This window comes from Oncorhynchus nerka, linkage group LG27, assembly GCF_034236695.1.
Source record: "Oncorhynchus nerka isolate Pitt River linkage group LG27, Oner_Uvic_2.0, whole genome shotgun sequence".
Classification (NCBI taxonomy): Eukaryota; Metazoa; Chordata; class Actinopteri; order Salmoniformes; family Salmonidae; genus Oncorhynchus; species Oncorhynchus nerka.
In genome coordinates this window covers 30,425,976-30,445,042 of record NC_088422.1, presented here as the reverse complement: position 1 = coordinate 30,445,042, position 19,067 = coordinate 30,425,976, and the positions used below count along the sequence as shown (strand labels likewise).

The 19,067-nt window shown below is 41.5% G+C and overlaps 1 protein-coding gene across 2 annotated transcripts in view; it reads left to right on the top strand.

The window, feature by feature from the left end:
* The window catches only part of LOC115111565 (dedicator of cytokinesis protein 5-like), a 53,422-nt gene that overhangs the window by 10,131 nt on the left and 24,224 nt on the right, over positions 1–19,067 (top strand). For both annotated transcript variants that reach the window (XM_029637724.2, XM_029637723.2), the window contains exons 2-37: positions 163–246; positions 553–593; positions 685–740; positions 883–979; positions 1,153–1,301; positions 1,437–1,572; positions 1,694–1,851; positions 2,098–2,179; positions 2,489–2,618; positions 3,429–3,501; positions 3,921–4,063; positions 4,300–4,425; positions 4,564–4,688; positions 4,908–5,006; positions 5,256–5,328; positions 5,468–5,571; positions 5,862–6,042; positions 7,436–7,533; positions 7,618–7,707; positions 7,879–7,979; positions 8,131–8,265; positions 8,368–8,479; positions 10,727–10,797; positions 10,930–11,036; positions 11,147–11,283; positions 11,417–11,512; positions 13,229–13,327; positions 13,678–13,848; positions 13,979–14,079; positions 15,236–15,294; positions 15,569–15,723; positions 15,867–15,952; positions 16,071–16,227; positions 16,465–16,505; positions 16,588–16,678; positions 16,813–16,932. In XM_029637724.2, coding sequence (XP_029493584.2) covers positions 163–246; positions 553–593; positions 685–740; positions 883–979; positions 1,153–1,301; positions 1,437–1,572; positions 1,694–1,851; positions 2,098–2,179; positions 2,489–2,618; positions 3,429–3,501; positions 3,921–4,063; positions 4,300–4,425; positions 4,564–4,688; positions 4,908–5,006; positions 5,256–5,328; positions 5,468–5,571; positions 5,862–6,042; positions 7,436–7,533; positions 7,618–7,707; positions 7,879–7,979; positions 8,131–8,265; positions 8,368–8,479; positions 10,727–10,797; positions 10,930–11,036; positions 11,147–11,283; positions 11,417–11,512; positions 13,229–13,327; positions 13,678–13,848; positions 13,979–14,079; positions 15,236–15,294; positions 15,569–15,723; positions 15,867–15,952; positions 16,071–16,227; positions 16,465–16,505; positions 16,588–16,678; positions 16,813–16,932 — 3,884 coding nt within the window. The remainder of the gene's footprint in view (positions 1–162; positions 247–552; positions 594–684; positions 741–882; positions 980–1,152; positions 1,302–1,436; positions 1,573–1,693; positions 1,852–2,097; positions 2,180–2,488; positions 2,619–3,428; positions 3,502–3,920; positions 4,064–4,299; positions 4,426–4,563; positions 4,689–4,907; positions 5,007–5,255; positions 5,329–5,467; positions 5,572–5,861; positions 6,043–7,435; positions 7,534–7,617; positions 7,708–7,878; positions 7,980–8,130; positions 8,266–8,367; positions 8,480–10,726; positions 10,798–10,929; positions 11,037–11,146; positions 11,284–11,416; positions 11,513–13,228; positions 13,328–13,677; positions 13,849–13,978; positions 14,080–15,235; positions 15,295–15,568; positions 15,724–15,866; positions 15,953–16,070; positions 16,228–16,464; positions 16,506–16,587; positions 16,679–16,812; positions 16,933–19,067) is intronic.

Below are 19,067 nucleotides of genomic sequence, written 5' to 3'. Positions count from 1 at the left end.
GTCTATAGGATTTGCTGGGCTTTTCTTATCTTTTTTCTGTTTTCACTTTCTGTATGTTGAGCTTGCTGGGGGTTGTTGTTTTGTGTTTGTATGTTGTTTCACATAGTAAAACTGCCATAATAAGACTCTATTTTCTCTCCCCTCCTATCAATTCTCTCTCAGCAATCTATAATTATGACTCCAGAAGAGAGCAGGAGCTGTGTCTCCAGGTGGGAGACACTGTACACATACTTGAGACATTTGAAGGTGAGCATGAACAGCCAACATGCCCTAACATATCACTCTAGCTTCACGTTCTTACGTACAACAAGCTGTCACGCGCTAAGTAACAGTTTTCAAAACTGAAACTTTGTAAAACATTGAACTAAAGCTGTTATCAATACCAGACATGGATTGAAAATAATCAGCAATGTTTAATGAAATTCCTTTGAAAGATATAACAGTCAATATCACCATCTGTATCTAGTTTGTCCTCTTCTCATCGGTCTTATGTCTATTATATTTATCCCTATATCTCTGTCATATCTCTATATCAATCTTTAATCTCCCCAGACTGGTATAGAGGGTACACAATACGGAACAAAGCACAGAAGGTATGGCAACAACCGTATATCCATTCATGGTTTTCCTTAAAATTAGAAAATAATTTGAGGAAGAGGTTTACGTTTCTGTTTCATCTCATAGGGCATTTTCCCAGCCTCGTACATCCATCTAAAGGAGGCTAAAGTTGAAGGGACAGGGTAAGGTGTCACGCGTCATGTCATTAGAAATTGATTGTATTTGATGGGATGTGTGACTTGAACTATTTGCACAATTTGATGCATGTGATGCACCTATGGGACCCAATATCTGGTACGTTCCTTCCTTCCACCCATCTTACAGCCAGCAGGAAATAGTTATCCCAGGAGACCTACCACTGGTACTGGAGTTAGGCGCCACTCTGAGGGAATGGGCACAAATATGGCACAAGCTATATATGGTACGTTGAGAAAACTAGTTTCTTATCCATCACCCTACTTACATAATCTTTACATTAAAGAATTCACTTTACCCTTATGCTGTTATTCAACTCTGACACTTAGTCTGTTTGGAAAAGGGTAATTATGTTAGCCTGGGTGACTGTGATGATGAATATGACTGTTTGTTTGACAGAACAACAAGACCACTCTGTTCAGGGCCGTACAACAGATGGCCTACAGCCTCATCGAGTATCGATCTCAGATAGTGTCTGGAACATTGCCCAAGGATGACCTTGTGGAGCTCAGGAAGAAAGTCACAGCTAAGATTGATTATGGAAACCGGTATAAATTGCACTCTACTTGAATTGCATTGTGACATAAACATGCTTGTAACGTTTTATGTGACTGAGTCATGGTGCTAAGAATATGCCCTTGTAAATCTGTCCTACGCTATATTTGATGCTTTCTGTTGTACAGGATTCTAGGGTTGGACCTGGTGGTGCGAGATGACGCAGGGAACACTCTGGACCCGGACTGCACAAGCACAGTCAATCTATTCCGAGCCTTTGAGACTGCATCCCGCAGTATAGATGACAGAATACAAGAGGAGAAGGCATGGACCAGCTGTTGTTTGCGTAGATACATGTAGATAAAATACTACATGTATATGCTGCAGAGTTAGCCCTGCCAGTGCATCGTGTTTGCTCATACAGTGTCTCTGTGCCCCTCTGTAGACCCGGAAGCAGAATCTGGAGATGCGGCGCCAGTCCCTGTTTAGCACAGTGCACACATACAGTCTCCTCATGAACCTCAAGAACTTTGTTTGTAACATCGGGGAGGATGCAGAGCTGCTTATGTCGCTCTATGACCCTGACCAGTCAGAGTTCATCAGGTCAGATACCAACTAATTTAAATTCATTGCATTATACTAAACCACCATTACCATTCTGACGCTTGATAGAACAATTTGTCCAGTACTCATGTGTTCCACATTGCATATATATTTAATAACGTGACTGTATGTAGGCATTTTTATATATTTGTGTTTTTGTGTTATCTTGTCAAAACACACAGAGGTTTGTTACAGTGAGGTATGGGAGTTGTGATTCTTGATTGTGAATGCCATGTATGTTTGCAGTGAGAACTTCCTGGTGCGCTGGGACAGCATGGGCATGCCCAAAGAGATTGAGAAACTCAACAATCTGCCTGCCCTCTTCACGGTAACAGAGATGAAACCCTCCCTTCCACTTTCTTATTCCCTGTTGTTGTAAATGTAATAGTCTAGCCTAATAGATGGACCGGAAGCGGGCAGTAACAGTCCTTGGATGGGGCATGCTATGCAATGCCATGCCATGCCATTTATATCCTCAGACAGGCTCTTCATCTGAACTGCTCACATTAAAATTCATATAAGCAACATTGCATACGATATTGAATATGTTCTGCCTTGTAACTTTTACTTTACTTTTATTATGTCGTCCTTATCTTTGCATTGAAATTATCTTCTCCACTCTGCCCTCTCTGGCCAGGATCTGAGCAGCAGTGACCTGATTAGGCCACGTCTCTTCCTCGTCTGTCAGATTATCAGGGTGGGCAGCATGGAACTCAAGGAGGGCAAGAAACACACAGGAGGGTTAAGGAGACCGTTTGGTGTAGCTGGTGAGATGTCTTTTAATTGAGATGTCTTCCCTATATTTGTTTGCGCAAATTTACACATTCTATTAAATCTGAAATCAAAACACTACCCCATTTACTCAGAGTTTGAGTGAATGGGTAATTGAGGGCCTAAACAAACATTTACAGTAGGATCCCTGTCCTGGATAAAAGCCAGACACACCCTGAGCCCACCTGAACCTGCTTACCCTCCTGACCCATAAACTACCTCTACGTTGTCTGCCTTGCCAAAGGAGTCAGGGGGAAGGATTTAAATATCCCTCTTTTTTTTGAGTGGAGGATTACATTTCTGGGTTGGATGAGAAATTGTCTCCTCTGGTGTCACATCAAATGGACTGAACCCAGAATCATTGGAAGCAATAAAGAGCTCTTATTTCCGTCAGCTATTTCCTAAGAAATTACTAATTGAGAGAGAAAGAGGAATGCCTACTGAACCATCATCTATTGCAACACAAAGCTCAAGATCACACAGACAGGCCTGCTGGAATCCTACCTATGCTCCTGTTGTGGATGTATCTTTTTCTCATTGTCTCTGGTGCATTGGAACAGGTGTCTGAGGGCCCAATAACTAGTTTTTAAACACAAATTACATTGTCGTTCTGCTCTGTAGTTTATTTAATCAGAGTGAAGACTGCTGTGAAATGGCTCAAGCTGAGAAATCAAATACCAAAGATATTAAAGTGATGCCATGCTAGCAGCAGCAGTGGCAATAACAGGATCATTTAATTGAAAGCAGCTTATTAGCTTAGCCTTTGCCACATATCACCACACATTCACAGTTGCCTCTGTTCACAGTGATGGACATCACAGATATCGCCCATGGGAAAGCAGATGATGAGGAGAAGCAGCATTTCATCCCCTTTCAGCAGTGAGTGTTTTAAAATCTCTCACAGGCTCTGTTCATTTTCACAGTGATAATAGTCCTCACTCCCCAGTCCATTTTAACTCAATCTTCTCTTACACCATCATAGAGTCAGAAATGACAAATGGCTTGAACTGTTTTAGGATAGAGCACTTAAAGGAATGCATTATGCAACTGCTTCCTGCTATACAATACTGTAGATCAAGGACAGGTCTAGGCTTGTAGTGCAGTGTAACAAAAATGCAACTGGAGACTGTTCTTATTCTTGCTTGGTCACATGCACTGTTATATTTTGTGGATTTCCTTTTCCAATATCTCAATATGTCTTTCGTAGCTCTATGTTTTGTGATCAATGGTTCCATCCACTTGTCAGTCCCACTTAAAAAAAATATTTATCCCCTTCTCTCCCTTCTTCTCTCTCCCAGGATAGCAATGGAGACCTACATCCGTCAGAGGCAACTCATCATGTCACCTCTCCTCCCATCCCGGGTCATTGGAGAGAATGAGCCTCTCACTGCCGTCTTCAACAAAGTCATTAACACCCGGGAGGTTAACCACAAGGGCCAGGGTAAAGAGACACACTCACTGACACTCTGTGGCAACAACTCACCAGTTTGCCTAGGATATAGCAGAGTAGAACATAATATAAAATACAAAGGAATGTAACTCAGAAGTGGCTTTTAAAATGTTGGTCTGGGTTTAAAATAGAAACGTAACAGGTTGTGTGTATCCATTCTGAACATTCTGTTAGTTTCTCTGTCTTGTTAACTATCTCTTCATTGATTGGCCCTGCTGGGTTCTCAGGACTGTTTGTGACCTTAAAGCTACTTCCTGGTGACCTGTCCCAGGTCAGGAAGGACTACTCCCACTTTGTGGATCGCACCACCGCCATTGTTAGAAAGATGGGCTTCCCTGAGATCATCCTCCCAGGTGCCATACGTTTATATGTTCTTCTTTGTAGCTGAATTGCATCTGAAACAAGGGGTTGCATACTTTGTAGCTGCCTTTACAGCAGTGACAGTTAATAGATTGCTATTCAATATTAACCAACTAATTCTCCTCCTCTAGGATATGTGAGGAACGATATATATGTGACCTTGCTGCAGGGGGAGTTTGACCGCGGTAAAAAAACGTCACCCAAAAATGTTGAGGTGATGTTGAGTGTACTAGATGACGATGGCAATCTCATGGAGGTAAGGGTGCTGTCTTAACATTATGTGTGCCTCCACATTTCTTCCTTTAACCATTTTTACCTCAAGTATTACATGTTGGTCAATTCATGTTTGTTGGTTTACTGTACGAAAACTTAAGTTATTACAAAATGACCCAAATTCATGTTTATACATATACATGGAGTTTCTTGTCTGCAAAAAAATATGTTTGACTGAAGCTCATTCCTTCTACTTGAATAGAAAGCAATATTTCCTGGAGCTGGATATGATGGGATCACAGAGTACAAGTCTGTAATTTACTACCAGGTCAAGCAGCCGAGCTGGAATGAAACAGTCAAGGTACAGCTCACTTACCTGCATCCCAGGTGTTTCTGTCAGGACAAGAGAGCTCTGTACTCTCCCCATGGTGGCTCAAGTTCAGCAATTCATTTCCCAAAAAGATTTGGCTCTATACAATTAAATAATCCTTTAGAGGAGATATTGGCACTCATACAAAATGCTAGACAGACACTAGACATTACTTTATCTGTCTCTTGTTATGATACTCTCCTCACTCCTCTCCTCATTCCTTTCTTCTCCCCTTGCAAGGTGACTATTCCGATTGAAGATGTGGGCCGCTGTCATCTCAGGGTGATGTTTCGACACAGATCATCTCAGGACTGTGAGTGCCTCACGTTTCTAAGACACTCGACACCCGGGCAGCCTGCCCTAACCCTCTGGGATCTGGTCAGAATGAATATGAATGTGTCCTTCAGAGTTGGTTGATTGGGTTCTCACTGACACTGCTGTGTTTCCTTTAGCTAGAGACAAATCAGAAAAGCCATTTGGCATGGCGTTCGTCCGCCTGATGAAAGGAGACGGAACCACACTGAGAGACGGCAGACATGACCTCATTGTCTACAAGGTGGGACCAACACAGCACTATACTACTGACGCAGACCCTATATGATGCCCACAGCTTGGTGGAACCAGAGGGTTCAGATACATTTGATTCATTTGAAATAATTCTCTCCCCATAGGGATTCTATTTCATTATCTGTTAAGTAGTGAAGTAGTAATTATTTAGATATTTCATATAAAATAAAAAGCTGAAAGTAAGTAGATCATTCATGGCCCATCCCTGGTCAATGAATAGCAAATGACATACAGATTAATATGTTTTAGTATTTAATTCCTTTTGTTCATTTGGCTAAGGTTGACGTAAAGAAGACTGAGGATGCAAAGACATACCTGACTCTGCCAGGCTCCTGGGCTGAGGTGGAGGAGAAGGAGAGGCAGACAGGGAAAACCTTTCAGCATTCAGGAGTCATCCCAGTCACAAAGGACAGCTTCCAGATTGGCACTCTCACCTGCTCCACTAAACTCACCCAGAATGGTACTGTAGTAAGACATGATTATCTGGGAATCAATGTATTTAGAATCAAACAGACCTTAACAAATTTAATCAGCCTTCTGTCTGTACTGGGTCTGAAGTTCAAATGTATGCAGATGATACAGTGGTATATGTGCATGCAAAGAGCAAACAACAAGCTGCACAAGAACTCACTACTGTAATGGTCCAGGTTACAAAGTGGCTCAGTGACTCGTGTTTGCATCTCAATGTGAAAAAAACTGTTTGCATGTTCTTCACAAAGAGGGCAACAGATGCTACTGAGCCAGATGTCTATGTGTCAGGGGAGAAGCTCCAGGTGGTATCCGATTTTAAGTACCTTGGCATCATACTTGATTCCAACCTCTCTTTTAAAAATGTGAAAAAGGTAATTCAAATAACCAAATTCAACCTAGCTAATTTCCGATTTATACGAAATTGTTTGACTACAGAGGTAGCAAAACTGTACTTCGAATCTATGATACTCCCCCACTTAACATACTGCTTGACTAGTTGGGCCCAAGCTTGCTGTACAACATTAAAACCTATTCAGTCTGTCTACAAACAGGCTCTCAAAGTGCTTGATAGGAAGCCCAATAGCCATCATCATTGTCACATCCTTAGAAAGCATGAGCTCTTGAGTTGGGAAAATCTTGTGCAATACACCGACGCATGTCTTGTATTCAAGATCCTTAATGGCCTGGCTCCCCCTCCACTCAATATTTTTGTTAAACAGAAAACCCAGACATATGGCAGCAGATCCACAAGGTCTGCCATGAGAGGTGACTGTATAGTTCCCCTAAGGAAAAGCACCTTTAGTAAATCTGCATTCTCTGTGAGAGCTTCCCATGTCTGGAATACACTGCCATCAGACACACATAACTGCACCACATATCACACTTTCACAAAATGCTTGAAGACATGGCTAAAGGTCAATCAGATTTGTGAACATGGTCCCTAGCTGTGTGTTGCCGCTTTCCATGTTGTCTGTTGTCTGTAGCTTGTGAGGTGTGGAAACACTTTGTTGCTTTTATGAATTTTGTCTTGCTGCTTTTTGTTCTATGTTGCTCTGTCTGTATGCTACGTCTTGCTTGTCCTATGTTGCTCTGTCTGTATGCTATGTCTTGCTTGTCCTATGTTGCTATGTCTTGCTTGTTCTATGTTACTATTGTCTATATTGTAATTGTTTTTAATAACCTGCCCAGGGACTGCGGTTGAAAATGAGCCGGCTGGCTAAAACCGACACTTTTACTGAAACGTTGATTAATGTGCACTGTCCCTGTAAAAATAAAAAATAAACTCAAACTCAAATCAAATACAACTCTTTCCGCACTTCGGCTCATAATACAGAGTAGAATGATGTTGACATAAAAGTAATATTCTCCTGTTCCTCTTCCAGTGGATCTCCTGGGCCTATTGAACTGGAGGTCCAACCCTGAACAGCTAGACCAGAAACTGCAGCGCCTGATGGAGGTAGAGGGAGGAGAGATTGTCAAAGTGAGTCTGACTGCTCCAGTGTTCTTAACTAGTTTAACATACAAGGACACCCTATACTAATGCATTTGTCTTTTGTGGTCTTAGTTTCTACAGGACACACTTGATGCCCTGTTCAACATCATGATGGAGACTTCAGAGAAGGACACCTATGACAATCTGGTCTTTAATGCTCTGGTGAGTTCTGGAGTGGTGGGTGAATTACCTGCGTTAAGCGATCAGGGTTAATGGCATCTGTCTTTAATATACCAAAAGACAGTTGTATAGCAGAAACTATTCATGCAACAACATTTTCCAGCAGGTTTCTATATTACACTGGTTCCTGACTGTGCTTTGCTTTTCTTCTAGGTGTTCATAATCACACTGATTGGAGACATCAAGTTCCAGCACTTTAACCCAGTACTGGAGACATACATCAACAAACACTTCAGTGCCACTTTGGCTTATATGTGAGTATAGCCCTCTCCTTTTTCACATTTCCCTCTCTACTCAGTTCATTTTTCTTTCCTCCGGTTTTGACACCTTTCCACCAATTCAGAATGCAGTCATTTATATGCAGTTACTGGTATGCCTGAGTGCCCCATTCCATTACTTTTTCAGGAAGCTGACCAAGGTTCTGAATTACTATGTGGGCCATGCAGATAAGCCTGTCCTAACAGAGGGGCTGTACTCAGCCCTCAAAGCCCTCAAGTACCTGTTCAGGTTCATTGTGCAGTCCCGGGTCCTCTACCTCAGGTATCATAGCTGTGGCCTTCCTTCCTCATACATACTCATACATTTGGTAAACAATATTAGTTTGTTTTGAAATGAGCAATGTCCTTCTTTCTGTTTATTCAGATTCTATGGGACCAGTGAGGATGGGGATGCTTTCTTTAACTCCATCCGGACACTCTTCCTCTCCTTCAACACACTCATGGACAGACCGCTAGACGAGGGAGTGAAGATAAAGGTGAGTTGGTGTAGGGGAGAGACACTGGTATGGACACTTGCATGGTACTTCATCTTCTTTAATGCACTCTCAGTTAACATTGAATAGCCTGGTAGGGCAGCACTCACTGTATTATTCTAATGAAATTGTCAGCTTTACAAACTAGCTTACCCTTTCTATGTTAATTGAAGCCATAAGGGCCATCCACACCAAGGATGATAACCATAAAGATACATTATACAAAACTATAACCAGCGTTCTGCAGTACACCTGTCAATCAACGTATCAATGCATACTGTAGGCCTGTTAATAAGGTGGTAGCACAGAACATTCAGTGCTTCACGGTGTGTTCACTGTTATTGTGACAACTGCAAATAATACTTAAATGTACATATAGGAACTCATATTCAAATGTAGTCATTCAACAACAAATACTGTTTAGGCTGCATATCTTTTATATCATGTCATTGCTTGCATTGTTGCTCAAGTGGTTTGGAAGTGATTTCCATGTTTCTAATGGATGTCAATTTGTCTCTAGATCTTATTTTTTTGCTGTGCTCATCTCTCTGTCTGTCCTGTGCAACCATTTGCAATGCATCAGTGCAACAATGTTATCATCACTGGCCAGTGTTGACACCAACACACTCTATCTCCTTAACTTTCCCACAACAGTTCATTTGGCCTAGGCCTATTTTACATTCAACAATTAGCTAGAGCAATCATGCTTCTCTCCGCGAAAAGGCTATTAGGCATGGTTTTAAAAAAGGCTAAAAATAAATGGTCTATAGCTTTAGTAGTCTATAGCTTTTCCTGGGATTACAAGTGAAGAGGAATAGTGGAGCGGCTCGCGTAGCCTAAATGAAATGTAATCAAATGTTATATGTCACATACACATGGTTAGCATATGTTAATGCGAGTGTAGCGAAATGCTTGTGCTTCTAGTTCAGACAGTGCAGTAATATCTAACAATTTCCCAACAACTAGCTAATACACACAAATATAAAGGGGTGAATGAGAATATGTACATATAAATATATGGATGAGCGATGGCCGAGCAGCATAGGAAAGGTTCAATAGATGGTATGAATACAGTATATACATATGAAATGAGTAATGTAAGATATGTAAACATTAAAGTGTCATTGTTTAATAAAGTGGCATTGTTTAAAGTGACTAGTAATCCATTTATTAAAGTGGCCTATGGCCTACACTACAGTATATTGCACACCGGAACAGATGGAAGAGAGAGGGTAGAGATGTGTAGCCAAAGTAAGAAGCTAGATATTACGTCCTTCAATAGTTAAATAGTAGTGCTATCAATATATATATTTTTTTACAGATTATTACATGGCAGACCTGTGCGTTCCTCCAGGCTACGCTGCAGTCTCAGACACGCAAAGCTTCACTATTGATTAGCCTTACATTTTTAGACAAGAAAAGTATTCTACCTAAGCTAGTGCAATGGTGAATGTATTATTGTTATCAAGTGAGTACATAATTATTGTCTTTGGCTGTAAACTGAAGTGATGTGGGCAAATTTGAATAACCGCTTAAATGTCCTGTTTTGAATGATTCATGCCGAAATAATAATAATCTAGCCTAGGCCTGATTAGGCAACCATATTGATCAGTAATGGGTATTGTCTTGACAGTTGACAAGGTCCAGAAAGGCACAATAGTAAGTCATAGTGTGTATTTTGCCAGGATGTATTGGCGTTAACAGATAGGCCTACCATCGAAAATATGGCCTTCTCATGCGCTGTTTGTCGTGGATCATCATTCTCCCAAGTCGTCTTATAAGTAACGTGGACACCAATATGCTCACACATGGCCATTTATTCAGGCATGTTTATCTTGCGCTCTGCCTTCTCTCCTCTCTGAGCAGCCTTGCGTACCTAGAGCCAACAACGCTTCAATGGAACGCGTTTTTGATTGGTTGTCAATGTTTAATCGTTGGAGGGACAGGGAAAAAAGTCTCTCTGGAAGTGATCGCTCTCGTTGTCGTTCTCCACTATTTTTGTAGTTATCGTTGTAGTCTGACGTTCCTGTTCACTTGAATTAGAACGATTATATTTATTTGTATAGTTGTTATCGTGTTTGTTATAGTTATCGTCCTTGGTCCTATAGTTATTGACTTTTATGCTGGCTTCATGAAAGTACAAGTTTTACTTAATAAACACTTTATAGTTGACTCGCTCTGTAAAGCATTATCCAGTGATATTTCCTTCATGTTCTTTTAAAAACACTTTTGAGACCTTGTCTTTTTCAGGGGGCGATACTGAAATACCTCCCCACCATCATTAATGACATAAAAAATGTCTTTGACCCTGTGGAGCTCAGGTAACTCCTTGTAATGACATTTTAACAGTAAAATCTCTGCAGAAATGATACTGTTTCCTGTATAGAAAAGATAGTGACATTGTCACATGTCCTTGCCTTTTTCTGTATGTCTTCCTGTCTCTCCCTCACTAGTGTTCTTCTGACCAAGTTCATCGAGAGCATCCCTGACTCTCAGCTGGTGCGCCAGAAGCTTGGTTGCATGTGTAAGATGGTGGAGAGTGGCCTTTTCAAAAAGCCAGGTACTGTGGCGCCTCTCTGGTTAAAACACAACTTTATAATCATTTCTATTTAAAAACAGAACCACATGATGACACATTTGAATGGTCTCTATTTGTCTTTGACCCTACAGAGTGTCGAGATGTCCTCTTGCCACTGTTGACTGACCAGCTGAGTGGGCAGCTGGATGACCACTCCAATAAGCCTGACCACGAGGCCTGTGTTCAGCTGCTCAGCACTGTGCTTGACAACCTGGACCGCAAGGATGTGGTGAGTGGCTAATTGCTACAGCACATCTCTATCTCTGCTGCTGGAAACACTAAAATCAGTCACATCCCTGACTCTAACTGGATGGGTTTTGAAACATATATTATTTATCTGAGCTGCTTGTCTGTGTCCTCAGGGTCCAACCCGGGGTCATGTCCAGTTGATTATGGAGCGGCTGCTTCGCAGGGTCAATCGCACTGTCATCAGCATGAGCAGAACCTCCCCTCTCATTGTAAGACCCTTCTTCTTCATCTGACTCTAAAGTAATTTTAATTTGTTCAGTTGGTAGCCTAATACTTTATTTTAAGTTTCCATGTATAAGGCACAGTGCTGAAAATCTGCTTCTATGCATCCTTTACAGTATATAACTTTGTTAGCACTTATAAGCATTCAACAATATAAGCAGGTTATAAGCATATAACATGTTATACAGTACCAGTCAAAAGTTTGGACACACCTACTCATTCAAGGGGTTTCTTTATTTTTACAATGTTTCTACATTGTAGAATAATAGTGAATACATCAAAACTATGAAATAACACATGGAATCATGTAGTAACCCAAAAATTGTTAAACAAATCTAAATATATTTGAGATTCTTCAAAGTAGCCACCCTTTGCCTTGATGACAGCTTTGCACACTCTTGGCATTCTCTCAACCAGCTTCACTTGGAATGCTTTTCCAACTGTCTTGAAGGAGTTCCCACATATTCTGAGCACTTGTTGGATGCTTTTCCTTCACTCTGCGGTCCAACTCATCCCAAACGATCTCAATTGGGTTGAGGTCGGGTGATTGTGGAGGCAAGGTCATCTGATGCAGCACTCCATCACTCTCTTTCTTTTTCAAATAGCCCCTACACAGCCTGGAGGTGTGTGGGGTCATTGTCCTGTTGAAAAACAAATGATAGTCCCACTAAGCACAAACCAGATGGGATGGCGTATCGCTGCAGAATGATGTTGTAGCCATGCTGGTTAAGTGTGCCTTGAATTCTAAATAAATCACTGACAGTGTCACCAGCAAATCACCCCAACACCATCACACCTACTCAATGCTTCAAGGTGGGAACCACACATGCAGAGATCATCCGTTCACCTACTCTGCGTCTCACAAAGACACGGCAGTTGGAAGCAAAAATCTCAAATTTGGACTCATCAGACCAAGGGACAGATTTCCACTGGTCTAATGTCCATTGCTCGTGTTTCTTTGCCCAAGCAAGTCTCTTCTTATTATTGGTGTCCTTTAGTAGTGGTTTCTTTGCAGCAATTTGACCATGAATGCCTGATTCACGCAGTCTCTTCTGAACAGTTGATGTTGAGATGTGTCTGTTACTTGAACTCTGTAAAGCATTTATTTGGGCTGCAATTTCTGAGGCTGGTAACTCTAATGAACTTATCCTCTGCAGCAGAGGTAACTCTGGGTCTCACGAGAGCCAGTTTCGTCAGAGCACTTGATGGTTTTTGCGACGCACGTGAAGAAACTTTCAAAGTTCTCAACATTTTCCACATTGACTGACCTTCTTGTCTTAAAGTAATGATGGCTGTCATTTCCTTTTCTTATTTGAGCTGTTCTTGCAATAATATGGACTTGGTATTTTACCAAATAGGGCTATCTTATGTATACCACCCCTACCTTGTCACAACACAACTGATTGGCTCAAATGCATTAAGAAGGAAATACATTTTCCAAAAGTGTGCAAAGTTGTCATCAAGGCAAAGGGTGGCTACTTTGAAGAATCTAAAATCTAAAATACACGTTTTTTGTTACTACATGATGTGTTATTTCATAGTTTTGATGTCTTCACTATTATTCCACAATGTAGAAAATAGTAAAAATAAAGAAAACTCCATTGAATGAGTAGGTGTGTCTAAACTTTTGACTGGTAGTGTATGTGGGATCCTAAACTAGTTTTTCAGCTAAGGTGACTGATGCTCTGTCTTCTCCATACCAGGGTCATTACCTAGCCTGCATGACTGCCATCTTGAAGCAGATGGATGACATGCACTACGCCCACTACATAAGTACTTTCAAGACCAGACAGGACATTATTGTAAGTGGTCCGCTCCTCCTGCCCTGGGCATCGCTCTTCCTGAGTCATCCAGTCGATAGCTGGCATTCAACCACTGGTGCTTGTAACTGCACCTGAAGTGGTTATTGATTATAGACATTTCATGAGGACTGACTTGGAACAATGTGAGGATCACCCTGTCCTTGCTTCTTTACTGAGGTGTGTGGGTCTAATATGAGGAAAGCTTAGGTACCTGCTGTGCATAGTTTAACTTGTTACTAATCAATGGACTTGGTTAGAAACACAATCCCATGTTTGTGCAGACATGAAGATGCATAAATCCAGGTACTTGCAGTACAGGTAAGGTAACTGTTCTCCCTGGCCCACTACAGGACTTCCTGATGGAGACATTCATCATGTTTAAGGACCTGATGGGGAACGTTTTCCCCTCTGACTGGATGACCATGAACCTTCTGCAGATTGGGGTGTTTCTGCGGGCCATCAATCAGTACTCTGAGGTCCTCAACATGTACTTCCTAGACCAGACCCACTTTGAGCTGCAGGTGGGTCTCAAGTCTTCACCTCTTAATGGGGTGGACAAAATACATCTGTGTCTCTCTCCTAATATAATCTTAACTCAATAATTGTCTCAATGTCCATGTCAAAATGTTTATCATATTCTCCTCTCTTCAGCTATGGAACAACTACTTCCATCTGACTGTGGCATTCCTTACCCACAAGTCATTGCAGCTGGAATCATTCTCTCAAGAGAAACGGAACAAAATACTTAACAAGTATGTCCTTTTCTTCTTTATTTTGTGTATGAGTGCAATATTTAAATTCCCCAAGTCGCTCTGGATAAGAGCGTCTGCTAAATGACTTAAATGTAAATGTAAATGTAAATAATTACACAAGAAAAATCCAAATTGCACAGTGTATTTTAATTGATACAGAATACAGTACAGTATTCACACCCCTTTACCTTTTCCAGCCTTTGTTGTGTTAGAAAGTAGGATTAAAATGGATTTAATTTTTAAATTGTTCAACGATCTACACACAATACTCTGTTATGTCAAAGTGGTCGAAAAATTCCATATTTGTTATAAATTAATACAAATAAATCAGTATGCACCCCCCTGAGTCAATAGATGTTAGAAACACCTTTGGCAGCGATTAAAGCTGTGAGTATTTTTTGTCCAAGTCTCTAGAGCTTTGCCTGAATTTTACAATATTTGCCCAATATTCTTTTAAAGAATCAGCGAGCTCTGTCACCATCGGCCTCATGGTGAAATCCTTGAGCAGTTTCCTTCCTCTACGGCAACTGAGTTAGGAAGGACGCCTGTATCTTTGTAGCGACTGGGTGTATTTATACACCACCCAAAGCCTAATTAATAACTTCACCATGCTCAAAGGGATATTCAATGTCTGCTTACTATTCTTTTATTTTTTTACACATCTAGCAATCAGTGCCCTTTACGAGGCATTGAAAAACTTCCCTGGTCTTTGTGGTTGAATCTGTGCTTGAAATTCACTACTCGATTGAGGGACCTTACAGATAATTGTATGTGTGGGGTACAGAGATGGGGTAGTCATAGACAAATCATGTTAAACGCTATTATTGAACACAGAATGAGTCCATGCAACTTATTATGGGATTTGTTAAGCACATTTTTCTCCTGAACTTATTTGTGCTTGCCATAACAAAGGGGTTGAATAGTTTTGACTTAAGACATTTTCAGCTTTTCATTTTTAATTAATTTGTAAAAAATCTCTAAAAACAAAATTATACTTTGACATTATGGGGTATTATGTGTAGATCAGGGTGCAACACAAAACCTTTGGAGAAAAGTAAAGGGGTATGAATACTTTCTGAATACACTGTAAATGCTCCTGTTAGTAAATATGTACACGCTCTACTGCATGTAGTGTCATTCTATGATGTGGTTACAGGTATGGAGACATGAGGAAGAGCATTGGCTTTAAGATCAGAGACATGTGGTATAATCTTGGTAAGTACCGTCCGGTAGTTGTTATCTCTGTGAGACAGGAACTCCTCAAATAGAGGTGTCTAGAGAATGGCCTGTTCAGTGGAAACATGCTCAGATAGGAGAGAAGCTAGACATTGTTGTTTTATTGCCAGGATTCATGGTGGCCGCTTTTTGTTTACAGCTTTATGAGTTTACTGTCTTTTTGTTTGCATGAAAAAGGAGTGTGACTTATTGCCCTTTCAAATGAACCATGTGTAACATTTGCTTCTAACTGCATCCTGTGTGTATCTCTCAGGCCCCCACAAGATGAAATTCATCCCTGCCATGGTGGGGCCCATCCTGGAGGCTACCCTGGTGCCTGAGCCAGAGCTTAGGAAAGCCACCATCCCCATCTTCTTTGACATGATGCAGTGTGAGCACAACTTCACTCCCAGCCGTACCTTTGACATGGTGAGATAGCTGCCCACAGTAGTGTTGCCTGTCTGGCTTTACAGTATAACTGTACAAATAGAGTTTCCCAGCTTTATTTGGCTGAACTGATCCTTGCATTGGCATGTGTGATGTGTTTTTAATATGTCTGCCTGTAAATGCAGTTTGAGAATGAACTGATCACCAAGTTGGATCAGGAAGTAGAGGGAGGCAGTGGGGATGAACAGTACAAAATCCTGCTGGAGAAAACGTAAGCACCCTGCCAATCAGAGGCTGATGCCTTTTTCTTATTCTTATTACCTCATGGTTTCATATTCAAGACCTAAATAAGGGCTATTTATCTATATTGCATTGTTGGTATTGTGTAGGCTACTGGAGCACTGCCGGAGGCACAGATACCTGTCTCAGTCAGGGGAGGAGCTGGCTCTGCTGCTCAGTAGTCTGCTGGAGAAGCTACTGGCATACCGCACCATCACACATGACGAGAGCCCTGAGCTCCGCATGAGCTGCACCGTCAACGTCCTGGTACGCCCTTACAGTACCCAACTAAGATGCAGCGGGGAGCTCACCAGGCACTATCTAATTAATTGGACTGGTTTATGTGGAACTCACAATATAGTCTGAACGATTGAGCCACATTCACCAACTCAGAGGAGTAGTATATGAAGATGTTATGTTTCTACATTGAACAAATTCATTTTTTACTAAATGTTATCATCAAACATTTGAGTTTTTCCACTGTTTTTATTTTGGTTGTGACAGAATTTCTATAAAGAGAAGAAACGGGAAGACATTTACATACGGTGAGACAGTTGGATAAATGAATAGTCTTCTTTGCATCCCATTTTGTTAGATATCACTCTAAAATACTGAATTCGTCCTCAGGTATCTGTACAAGCTGAGGGATTTACACCTTGTCTGTGAGAACTACACAGAGGCAGCCTATACCCTGTTACTTCATGCCGAACTCCTTGAGGTCTCACTCAACATTCAATTTGACTTTCAATAAAAACATCAGTCTTTTGAATATTTCCCTAAAGTTACAGTTAACATACTATAACATACATTACTAGAAAACTAAATGCAATTTGTGTATTGTGTCCACCTCAGTGGTCTGACAAGCCCTGTGCACCTCATCTGATCCCCGGTGACGGCCAACATGTCTGGACCCAGCAGGAGCTCAAAGAGAGGCTCTTCCAGGAGATAATCTGTTACCTGGACAAGGGCAAAGTGAGTTCCCACCCTCATCCTCACTACAGTTACCCTATTAGGAACCCTGATATTCAGATGAAGTTCAATATATTGGCTCCCTTGCACTTTGCAATGGAGCAGAATGTTCTGTTTTCTCTTTTCAAAACTGGTTGAATGGCTATTTTTACCCTGTAGTCACCTGCAATTTACCACAAGTAGGATCACTGCTGAGAATCATCAAGGCCATTTTTTCACTTTGAACTGAAAAATCTAATTTTCAGTTTAGATTTATTTTGGGGGTGCAGTTGTAAATCAAACAAATACATGTGCGAACCCCATCAATTTTTTCAATTTCAACTTATTTGAGAAGAAATAGTGAATTGTGCTAGAGTGCCAATATATTTGACCGCATCTGTAGGGTTAGAGCTCCTATGCTACTTCCCCTGAACATACCACAAGAGCTACTGCCAGAGATATTTGTGTCAGTTGAATTTGCAACAAAATAATCTGATGGCCATATTCAATCAAACATGGTGACCAGATTTACAGATTACTACTGTTCACCACAGTACAGGGCCATGCACATACCTTTTGGGGGGCATGTGCTCAAATAATTCCAGCAACCGTGGTCACAAACCCGTTGAGCAGTTATTACAGAAGAGGGGAAAGCAGCACAATCTGCCCACTGGGCACAGACATTAATTCAACGTCTATTCCATGTTGGTTCAATGTCATTTCATTGAAATGACATGGAAACAACATTGATTCAAATCGAATCAAATTTATTTATATAGCCCTTCGTACATCAGCTGATATCTCAAAGTGCTGTACAGAAACCCAGCCTAAAAATCCCAACCGCAAGCAATGCAGGTGTAGAAGCACGGTGGCTAGGAAAAACTACCTAGAAAGGCCAAAACTTAGGAAGAAACCTAGAGAGGAACCAGGCTATGTGGGGTGGCCAGTCCTCTTCTGGCTGTGCCGGGTGGAGATTATAACAGAACATGGCCAAGATGTTCAAATGTTCATAAATGACCAGCATGGTCAAATAATAATAATCACAGACAGAACAGTTGAAACTGGAGCAGCAGTGGACTGGGGACAGCAAGGAGTCATCATGTCAGGTAGTCCTGAGGCATGGTCCGAGGGCTCAGGTCCTCCGAGAGAGAGAAAGAAAGAGAGAAAGAGAAAATTAGAGAGAGCATACTTAAAATTCACACAGGACACTGGATAGGACAGGAGAAGTACTCCAGATATAACAAACTGACCCTAGCCCCCCGACACATAAACTACTGCAGCAAAAAAACTGGAGGCTGAGACAGGAGGGGTCAGGAGACACTGTGTCCCCATCTGATGACACCCCCGGACAGGGCCAAACAGGAAGGATATAACCCCACCCACTTTGCCAAAACACAGCACCCCACACCACTAGAGGGATATCCTCAACCACCAACTTACCATCCTGAGACAAGGCCGAGTATAGCCCACAAAGATCTCCGCCACGGCACAACCCAAGGGGGGGCGCCAACCCAGACAGGAAGATCACATCAGTGACTCAACCCACTCAAGTGACGCACCCGCCCTAGGGACGGTATGAAAGAGCCCTAGTAAGCCAGTGACTCAGCCCCTGTAATAGGGTTAGAGGCAGATAATCCCAATGGAAAGACGGGAACCGGCCAGGCAGAGACAGCAAGGGTGGTTTGTTGCTCCAGAGCCTTTCCGTTCACCTTCACACTCCTGGGCCAGACTACACTCAATCATATGACCCACTGAAGAGATGAGTCTTCAGTAAAGACTTAAAAGTTGAGTCAGAGTTTGCGTCTCTCACATGGGTAGGCAGACCATTCCATTAAAATGGAGCTCTATAGGAGAAAGCCCTGCCTCCAGCTGTTTGTTTAGAAATTCTAGGGACAATTAGGAGGCCTGCGTCTTGTGACCGTAGTGTACATGTAGGTACAGTGCCTTGCGAAAGTATTCGGCCCCCTTGAACTTTGCGACCTTTTGCCACATTTCAGGCTTCAAACATAAAGATATAAAACTGTATTTTTTGTGAAGAATCAACAACAAGTGGGACACAATCATGAAGTGGAACGACATTTATTGGATATTTCAAACTTTTTTAACAAATCAAAAACTGAAAAATTGGTCGTGCAAAATTATTCAGCCCCTTAAGTTAA